This window comes from Borostomias antarcticus, assembly GCF_949987555.1.
Source record: "Borostomias antarcticus genome assembly, chromosome: 18".
NCBI lineage: Eukaryota > Metazoa > Chordata > Actinopteri > Stomiiformes > Stomiidae > Borostomias > Borostomias antarcticus.
Window position 1 is genome coordinate 11,672,386 of NC_140251.1, and position 10,301 is coordinate 11,682,686.

A 10,301-nucleotide genomic window follows, 5' to 3' on the forward strand; every position below is an offset into this window, starting at 1 on the left:
CCTCTACAATAACACTCACTAACAACACCTCTACAATAACACTCACTAACACCTCTACAATAACACTCACTAACAACACCTCTACAATAACACTCACTAACACCTCTACAATAACACTCACTAACACCACCTCTAGAATAACACTCACTAACAACACCTCTACAATAACACTCACTAACAACACCTCTACAATAACACTCACTAACAACACCTCTACAATAACACTCACTAACAACACCTCTACAATAACACTCACTAACAACAACTCTACAATAACACTCACTAACAACACCTCTACAATAACACTCACTAACACCTCTACAATAACACTCACTAACACCTCTACAATAACACTCACTAACAACACCTCTACAATAACACTCACTAACACCTCTACAATAACACTCACTAACACCTCTACAATAACACTCACTAACAACACCTCTACAATAACACTCACTAACAACACCTCTACAATAACACTCACTAACACCTCTACAATAACACTCACTAACACCTCTACAATAACACTCACTAACACCTCTACAATAACACTCACTAACACCTCTACAATAACACTCACTAACACCTCTACAATAACACTCACTAACAACACCTCTACAATAACACTCACTAACACCTCTACAATAACACTCACTAACACCTCTACAATAACACTCACTAACAACACCTCTAGCACTAAAACAACACAAGCTAAAGACAGCGATGGCATCAATGTAACCACAAAAATATGTGTACACATATCAGGGAAGTGAAGTCAAGTTTGTCACAGTGAAACTCTTATAGTATGTGCAAGTCCCTCAAAGTGCAGTTACAATAAAACATAGTAAGAAGTTAAAAGCAGCATAGGAAAAAATATACATAAATAGTATATTTTATATATAAATACTATATATATATATATATATATATATATATATATATATGTATAATATCACTCACACTAAACAATACTATTCTGTCAAGATATGTAGATCTACTTTATTTCCTATATTCAGAGAGCTCACTAAGATCAAGTTTAGTTGAGTTTGCATGTGAGGGTTTCAACCAGCTCCTAGCTACCAGAATAGAGATCAGCAGCACTCTGCAGCCTGATACCACCTAGTGTCTGGATTATGAACTGCAATGTCTATGGTCTGACGCCATTTCTCTCTCTCTCTCTCTCTCTCTCTCTCTATCTCTCTCTCTCTCTCTCTCTTCCTCTCTCTCTCTCTCTCTCTTCCTCTCTCTCTCCCTCAGCAAAGAAAAGGAGGACCCACTCGTCTCACTTTGCCCTCCAAGTCTACGGTGAGATTCACCTCATTAGCCCTTCACGCCCGTGTAAAATCCCTTTGTAAAATGTACTGCATATGCAATACATGCTGTATAGGTAGGCTGTCACTGAAGTCTCTAAGCATCTTACAAGAATGCTTTGTCGTTTTGTAATTCTTGTAATACTACTTATTCTATGGACCCTAACTTGACCTCTCCCACGGTCTCCCCTCTCTCTCCCCCCTCCTCCCTCCCTCCCCCCCCCCCCCCCCTCTGGCCTCCAGGATGCTGACCTGGCCAGGCTGCTGAGTTCTGGTTCCTTTGGGAACCTGGAGAACCTGAGTCTAGCCTTCACCAACGTTACCAGCGCCTGTGCTGAGCAGCTCATAAAGCTGCCCTCGCTCAAACAGCTCAACCTCTGGTCCACACAGGTACCACGACGCCACACACACACACACACACACACACACACAAACATGCACTCACACGCACACACATACACACACTAATGCTCACATGCTCACACACACACACACACACACATACACACACTAATGCTCACGCACACACACACACACACACACGTTATGTAGTACAGTATGTGTAGTGACTCACTGTTTCTCTCTCTGTGTGTGTGTGTGTGTGTGTGTGTGTGTGCGCGGGTGTGTGTGTTTGTGTGTGTGTGTGTGTGTGTGTGTCAGTTTGGAGACGCAGGGCTGCGGTTGCTGTCTGAACACCTGGCCTGTCTACAGGTGTTGAACCTGTGTGAGACCCCCGTCACTGACGCTGGCCTGCTGGCCCTCAGCTGTAAGACCCCCCCCCCCCACACACACACACACACACACACACCAGACACCAGAATCACACACAACTACACACACACCAACGTGCTTTCAAGACAACAGACTCTCCCAAGCATTATAACACGTTTCCCACATGACATTGTGATGGAGCAGGAGAATATTCCACTCTTACTCCAGCCATAGCTGCAGATAAGGTTTGGGTTTTGAACAGCCTCGTGAGACCACCCTGATCTAGCGAGTTCACATTCTGTTTCTCTCCACAGATCAGTCTGGCCTTCTGCCTGTCTAGAACGATTATAGTGGGCGGGAGTAATTGCCTTGACAGATTAAAGGACATGCTCGTTTTTGACAACCTGGACCTTATTTACGACATATTATAAGACGTTTGACTCACCGAGATCACTTTGGTGTAGTTCGGAGGAAAGATCATATTACAGAGGCATGTGAAAAACCACAAGAGGCCTACGCTCTATGTAAGCACAACTAGCGATTCATCAAGACAGATTGATGAAAACAACCGTTTCGCGGCAGAAAATAGATTTTTAGAAACTGCATTCTAAGTGCCCCGACCACCGCCATTACATGGATATACTGGCTCGCGCTGGATTTTACATTTCTTCTACAGGCCTCCGAACTACACCAAAGTGATCTCGGTGAGTCAAACGTCTTATAATATGTCGTAAATAAGGTCCAGGTTGTCAAAAACGAGCATTGTCCTTTAACTCCTCCAGCCAATCAGCGTAACAAAACTCAAAAGAACGGCGAAAACGCCTCATGCATCAACTACGGGAACAATCGTGCTACGTTCTACTGGGGGGGCAGACCAGCAGTCAGAACACGGTTCCTGATTGGCCCGGTCGCAACGTAATCAGAGAATAATCGTTCGAAATGGAAATCCAGACTGATATGCGGAGAGAAACTGAATGCGAGCTGGCGAGATCAGGATGGTCTCACGAGGCTAGGGTTGGGATGTTGTTGTGAAAATAAAAGCTTTGATTGTTGGTGAGGTGTTAAGAATACTCCAGCCATGGTTGCAGCTGAAGGGTGGGTTGAGATGTTGTTGGTGAGATGTTAAGAATACTCCAGCCATGGTTGCAGCTGAAGGGTGGGTTGAGATGTGGTTGGTGAGGTGTTTATTTAGCATCATGTGTTTGTCTCTCTCAGCCATGAAGAGCCTCTGCAGCTTGAACATGAACAGCACCAAGCTGACAGCAGACACATATGAGGACTTGAAGGTAGGCTGGACTGTCAAACACACACAGTCTCTCTCTCTCTCTCTCTCTCTCTCTCTCTCTCTCTCCTCTTTCTCTTTCTCTTTCTCTCTCTCTCTCTCTCTCTCTCTCTCTCTCTCTCTCTGTGAGTAAAGAGGCTGCTGGAGTATCAGTATGATTAACACTGTTATCTGCTCTGTCTATCTATTTCCATTCTCTCTCTCTCTCTCTCTCTCACCCTTCCTCCTTCCTTCCTTCCTTCCTTCAGGCCAAACTGCCCAACCTGAAGGAGGTGGACGTCCGCTATACAGAGGCCTGGTGATCACACCCACGGTGACATCAGCGCAATGGGAGCTATGACATCATCATGAGGATTATTACCTCGTATCATCGGAACACGTAGACATCGCTGTCGTCAAGGAGTCTTTGCCCTGCGACGCCATCATCGCCATCTCCAGGACCTCCCTAGCAACCTCGCATCTCACTAGGAACCATCTTTCTAGTGAAATCATCATCGCAGGACTCCTTCTCTCTCTTGACATCATAACACAAGGACCTAGCTTTTTAGTGACATCATCAGAATGCCAGGACCCACTTTCGTCTGACATAAGGGACTCAGTCTCTCTCTCTCTCTCTCTCTCTCTGCTCTGTTTCTGTTCTCCTTCTCTGCCCTCATTGAGTCTCTGTGTTTGTGTCACATGGACACGGATCAAACACAACCAACAGTGGATCGACCCCCCCTCTCACCCCCGCATCTCTCTCTCTCCTTTTCTCTCCCTCCTTTTCTCTCCCTCTCTGTCTGTCTTTCTGTCTCTCACCCTCTCTCTCCATCTCTCTCTCTCTACTGGGAGCTCCCATGCCCTGGTCTGGCGAAGGCTGGATAAAGTATGTGTGACATTCCAGTACTCTTTTTGATATTGCCTCTAGTCGATCCAAATGTAGCTCTCTAAAAGACGTGTTCAACGCTCATATTTGGTTTGTTGGGTTTTTTCTCGGTTCAGATCCCGGTCCTTTTCAGTCACTGGAGACGGGATGCGACCCCAGATTAGAGAGGGGTCGCAAGACTGTGCCTATTCCTTGTGCAACACGCTCCCTCTCAAAATCAACTTTTTATCAACTTGAATGAACATATTTTTCCAGACATCTCTGCTTTCATATACTGTGTGTTTATATAGAACATATATATGAATATATAAATATATATATATATTCCCTGATCTGATGTTTTAAAAAGCAAACATGTCAAGAGCTCTGCTCTGATCAGAATACCACCATTGAAAGGAACACTTTTTTTCTCTTCCTTTTAGTTCATGTTTTCCGTGTATATAAGAACTCCCATAGTGAACAGGCTGGCTGTGCAGTAGAGTGGGTAGTCTGGGACTATCTTCTATTTATGACTCATCTCTTTTAAAAGTACCCCCTCCCCTCAGTTTAGTTTCATGTTACTAAGACACTTTTGATCACGTTTGGAGCAACCTGCTTAGATGACTCTCATCACACAACCCACAACTCAACCAGAACCATCCTGCTTAACGGTTTCAATCTGTAAACCAGGTTCTAATCTGTGAACCAGTCAGAGCCCCTCCCCACCCCTCAGTGGGACACACCCACAGATATGGCATGGGTTGGTGTTGACCATATATTGAGGATCAGACCGCCATTCCCCTGCATTTAAGTGCGGCCGGCAGGGATTTGAACCCGGGTCTCCTCCGTTTCCCACAGGACTGAGTTAGCTCTGTGAGCTTAAACCTGGCCATTCTTTTTCAACGTCAGATGGACGTGTTAGCCCCTGCGGCCCCCATCACCAGCCGAGCGTCCCTGCCGTAGATAGATACAGACTATTCCTGCCCCCTGTGGTGCAGTCTGGGACTGCAGGCTTCCAGAGATGACATTTGCCAAACAATTACTGATCATTTTTTGGTTCATTAAGCTCTTTTTGTTTCGGCCACTTTACTTGACTTAAAAATGAGCCAGGTCACGGTCCACTCAGTCCAGAATGCACAAACCACCATATGCATATCAGTCAGCACGGTCAGAGGGACAGACTACAACCCTTGGTCTGAACAGACTGCTTGTCGGTTGGCAGACTGGCCACTGTTTGGTAGAGTGCTCCCAGTGTGGCTATAAAAAATGCATATTTCAGATTACAACAGCAGCATTCTGTTTACACGGACAGTCTGTGAAGGAGTCTGTTTCCAAAACCACCTGTTTGAAAAGATTTGCTGTTGTCATTGCAGTGGAATGTCATAGGTCACCATGGAGGTATCTGGTTATGCCCCCCCCTTCCCCCACACACACACACACACATACACACACACTGCAGAGGGCCGCTGCGGTCTGACTGGCTCTCTCTGTTCTGGTTCTGGTTCCGTGGGTGGTTCCGATCGATCTGTCGCCTCTCAGGAGTCACACACACGCGCACGCATGCACACACACGCACACACACGCACACAATCACACTGTTGTTCTGTTGGCCCTATTCTGACTGGCTCCATCCAAATGTTTTTTTCATTTTTGGGGATTTTGTTCCGGAATGCTCCAGAATTCTGCTCAGTCGAGGCAGGCCGCCGTCCACATGTGAGAGTTTCAATGCTACAATGTTTCCTTTTTTTGAGTGCCATGATGGTAACTGGCACCATAGAACTTGTATCGTGTACGGCCATTCTGGGGTCTGGCTTAGGACCTTGTGCTCTCAGACCCTGTATAATGTGTATATACATGTGTATATAAGTCTTCTCTTCTTCTCCCTCTCCTGTCCTCCTTCTCTCTGTGTTTTCCTAGATTGTTCTGCGATGAGGCAGGTGTGCGTGTCATCGTCAGGATGCGTTGTGTGGTCATCATTAGAATTTTTTGTTGTTGTATTTCACACAAAGTGCACTGTAATCTAACTCATTCATTATTAAGTAAAATGTTTTCAGTGGTTAATACTTTTTAATTATTGTTTTGTGTTCGAGATTTTCGAGATCACTTTAATCAAGATTTTGTCACCTGTGTTTGTTTGTTTTTTTGCATGTACATGTTGCCGATGTTTTTATTTTGTAACATTGTTATTTTTTGAAGGTTTAAAAAAGATATATATGAAAAGGGTTGGATCACTAGCTCTGAGGTCTGTGGCCCCACCCCTTCTCAACCCCACCTTGTAACCCTGAAACTCCCACAGGTTACTGTGATGACCAGATTTATTCAGGGTGAGGTGTGTGTCACAACGCAGCCAGTGCATCACTAGTGTGATGCGTGTGACTTTGTGCAACAGTGACACACCCGGATGTGTCCCAAATAGCTACTGTAATCTATCCACAGTTTGTACTACATACTGGTGAGTGTGCTAGCCTCTGCACTGGCTCTTTAGTAGCCTACACTACTAGTACACTTGTGGTGACATACTATGTGCTCATCGAAGAGATTCTATCTGTGGAATCCCTTTGTAACGGTTGTCAGAATCTGTGTGTCTATTGGCTGAGACAGTGGGGTGGGCGGGGCCATGGTGGACTTGTCCCTGAAGAGTTCTATTGTAGCCCTGAGGTTCCACTCATTTCAACATTTCATTTCTACATGTGTATATGAGGATGTATGGGTGGCCTGCATCCCAAAGCAAACTCTGACAAACCCTAGTCTGGCAAATAACTTACTTCCTTTGGGGTCCTGGTAGAATATTCCGGTGGAGAGATTCTGGTATGACAAGCTAAATTTCTGTTTCTGCTTCCAGCCTTTTGAAGCAGACTTGACCTTTTGCCGTCTTGGATTGGTGAGATGGAGATGGCTAGTAGATACCCTGTTGACCCCCTCCACCCTGTCCTCCCACATCAGTGGTCCGGGGTCAGGGCTTGGTTTGGGAGCAGGTGTGGGAGAGGGGAAGGGGGAGAAAGGATGTGGTTTTATTACTGTAGGACATGTGATTGTTATTGAAAAAAAAAGACATCCATTTGTTCTATCTCTATCCTGTGGAGCTCTCTGTGCTATGCTTTGGTTTATGTCTACCCTCTCTCCTTCTCTCCTCCTCCCATCCTTCTCTCTCTCTCTCCCTCCATTCCTCTCTTCCCCAGAGTTGATATTACAAGATGTTCTGAACATTTTTCTGAATTTGTAAAGATTTCTATCATTTTAATTGTGACTGCGCTTGAGTCTTAATGGTCGTGGTGGCGAGGGTGCCTGCTGCTCTGGTGCCCCCTGGTGGCGCAGTCATGGACATGACGAACTGAAAAACAATATTTCCCACAATTCCTCGTAGTAAATTTTTGGGGCGGGTTGGGAAAAAGGCCCGGCGTCATTTCTCTCCTCCTGTCTGCGTGGTCTGCTTCTCCTGCTGGTTACCGCTGCTACCGCTGCTCTCTGGCTGTCGTCATGAAAATACAAGAACTTCAACAGGAAAAATAACAACTATGATGTGAAATAATTTCAATCAAAATAAACTGTCTGTGAATATGTTTCAAGATGAGTTTGTGTTCTTGATTCCCTGTTTAGGCCTGGGGTTGAGTTCAGCCCCGATAAAACGTTTATTGGAACGGAAACGGTGGTGCGTTTAACACCCTTGATCAAGCAAGCGGTGCACCTATGGCAGCTGAGAAGATACTGTGGGGTTTATATATCAGTTTGCTGGTTGGGTAACACCTCTGACACATCCACCAATGAGCGAAAACCTATCTCAAAGCTTGTTGCACATCGTTTCACACCGTTTTGATGAAACATGTCATTCAACCCAGAAACCATAGCAAAACAGTTCAAACCGTTTTCAAATTGAACTCACCCCTGGAGAGAATAAGCCCTAGAAGCATCTGCCTTGCATCTCACTTGATCACTCAGTTCAACACACATTAGTCATCACAAGTTTACTTTATTGACTCAAGTTATACAAATGCATGGCTATAGAATGTTGAAAGACAATATCAACAGAAGATAATAAAAGCCAGCGCTACCAAAATGTTTGTAACCATCTGATCATCCTTGCCAACAAGTTCATAAACAACAACACATTATGCAAATACATTTTGAAAAACACATTTGCAATGCAATCACTTGAGCACCCAATCACACACTGACCCCTCACCCCAGTCTGGACCCCTCCTCTTTTGAAACATCCAATCACACACTGACTCCTCCCCCCTGTGGGTCTGGGTCTGAAAAGGTTGAGGCCTGGCCGGTCCTGGCTTTCCTCAGGAATAGAACTTGCTGTTGTTGATCTTCTTATATTTTATCCTGAAGAACAACAGAAGAGAACAGACACTTTTGTCAGCAGGGAATTCAATTGCGTTTATTAAAATAATGTGAGGCAGATCCAGGATCCAGAACTGTCTCACTTGCCAAGTCGACCTCATGTTTCTTGTAGGTCTATACTGAGTCTCACTGGGACTAAAAACTATGACTTCACTGCGACTGGAACCCCTGACATCACTGGGACTAGGACGGACCAATGACGTGTGTGTGTGTGTGTGTGCTTCACCTCTTTTGATGTAGACCAGCAGTGAGACCAGCTCAATGTTCTCAGAGAAGACATTCTTCAGACGTACAGAACGATGACCTGAGGAGATACAGAACAAGGGGAAATTAAAGAAATATTGAACACTTCAGGCTGTGTGTGTGTGTGTGTGTGTGTGTGTGTGTGTGTGTGTGTGTGTGTGTGTGTGCATGTGTGTGTGTACACATATGTACTGTACTGTGTGTGCTTTCCTTGTGTGTCTGTGTGTTTGTATGCTCTACCTGAGAGAATTCCTTTGCGGGCCAAGAAGTTGGGGTCTGAAAACATGTCCTGTGGTCCACACACACCCACACACACATTACACACACACACACACACACACACACACACACACACACCATTACACACATACACCATTACACACACACACACACCATTACACACACACACACAAACACACCATTACACACACACACCATTACACACACACACACACCATTACACACACACACACACACACACACACACACCATTACACACATACACCATTACACACACACACACACCATTACACACACACACACACAAATACACCATTACACACACACACACACACACACACACACCATTACACACATACACCATTACACACACAAACACACCATTACATACACACACACACCATTACACAAACACACACACAAACACACCATTACACACATACACACACCATTACACACACACACACACACACAAACACACCATTACACACATACACCATTACACACATACACCATTACACACACAAACACACCATTACACACACACACACACACACACACACACACACACACACACACACACACACACACACACACACACGTAACAAGGTTTACCATTGGGGTGTCTTGTGAGTCGTCGATTGTTTCATTGATGGGCTGATTGCTGGTTCTCTTTTGTTTCATGTGCAACTGTGGAGACAGCTGCAAGGAGTCAGCTAATCGCAAGGTGTTCCTTTGAAAAGGGAAGCGCCGGAGTCAGACAGGGGCTTCCCAGAGCGGGCAGCAGGACACCGGAGCACTTCATATTCATCCATGTTATATTGAACCTGTATGTGTGGTATTCCAAATTGCATTACCCATGCGGCCCTTTCTTTCGCACCAGTGTCCAGTGCGTTTGCTGTGTTCTGTCTATCTCCCACGTTTATAGCCCCCAACCTGTGTCTGTATTTTGATTAAGCATTTGTAATAACAGTTATTCTTATAACTGTGTCTTGTGTATACATTTGGTCACTGAAGAGCTCCCCCAGATAGGTCTCTGATTCATTTACACCTGATTTTTGTACTTGCTTTTCTCCGCAAATAATGTATCATGACAAAACTCGATGGGAAATATTGTGTATATTTCTCACAATATTTCCCATGGAGTTTTGGCATGATACATCACATTATTTGCGGAGAAAAGCAAGTACAAAAATCAGGTGTAAATGAAAAAGGGTGTATCCACAATGATAAATGAGGCCCCAGGTCTGAAACAGACACCACTACCAACGCCTTCCATTCACCCTTTCCTCCCATCCTCTACCACTCCACATCCAAACTT

The 10,301-nt window shown here is 44.9% G+C and overlaps 1 protein-coding gene across 1 annotated transcript in view; it reads left to right on the plus strand.

Moving 5' to 3' along the window:
* The window catches only part of cmip (c-Maf inducing protein), a 34,500-nt gene extending 26,842 nt beyond the window's left edge, over nt 1–7,658 (plus strand). Inside the window, exons 17-21 of the mRNA XM_084452892.1 lie at nt 1,261–1,308; nt 1,557–1,703; nt 1,974–2,079; nt 3,240–3,310; nt 3,555–7,658. Coding sequence (XP_084309018.1) covers nt 1,261–1,308; nt 1,557–1,703; nt 1,974–2,079; nt 3,240–3,310; nt 3,555–3,608 — 426 coding nt within the window. The 3' untranslated portion in view covers nt 3,609–7,658. The remainder of the gene's footprint in view (nt 1–1,260; nt 1,309–1,556; nt 1,704–1,973; nt 2,080–3,239; nt 3,311–3,554) is intronic.
* Nucleotides 7,659–10,301: the final 2,643 nt, after the last annotated feature.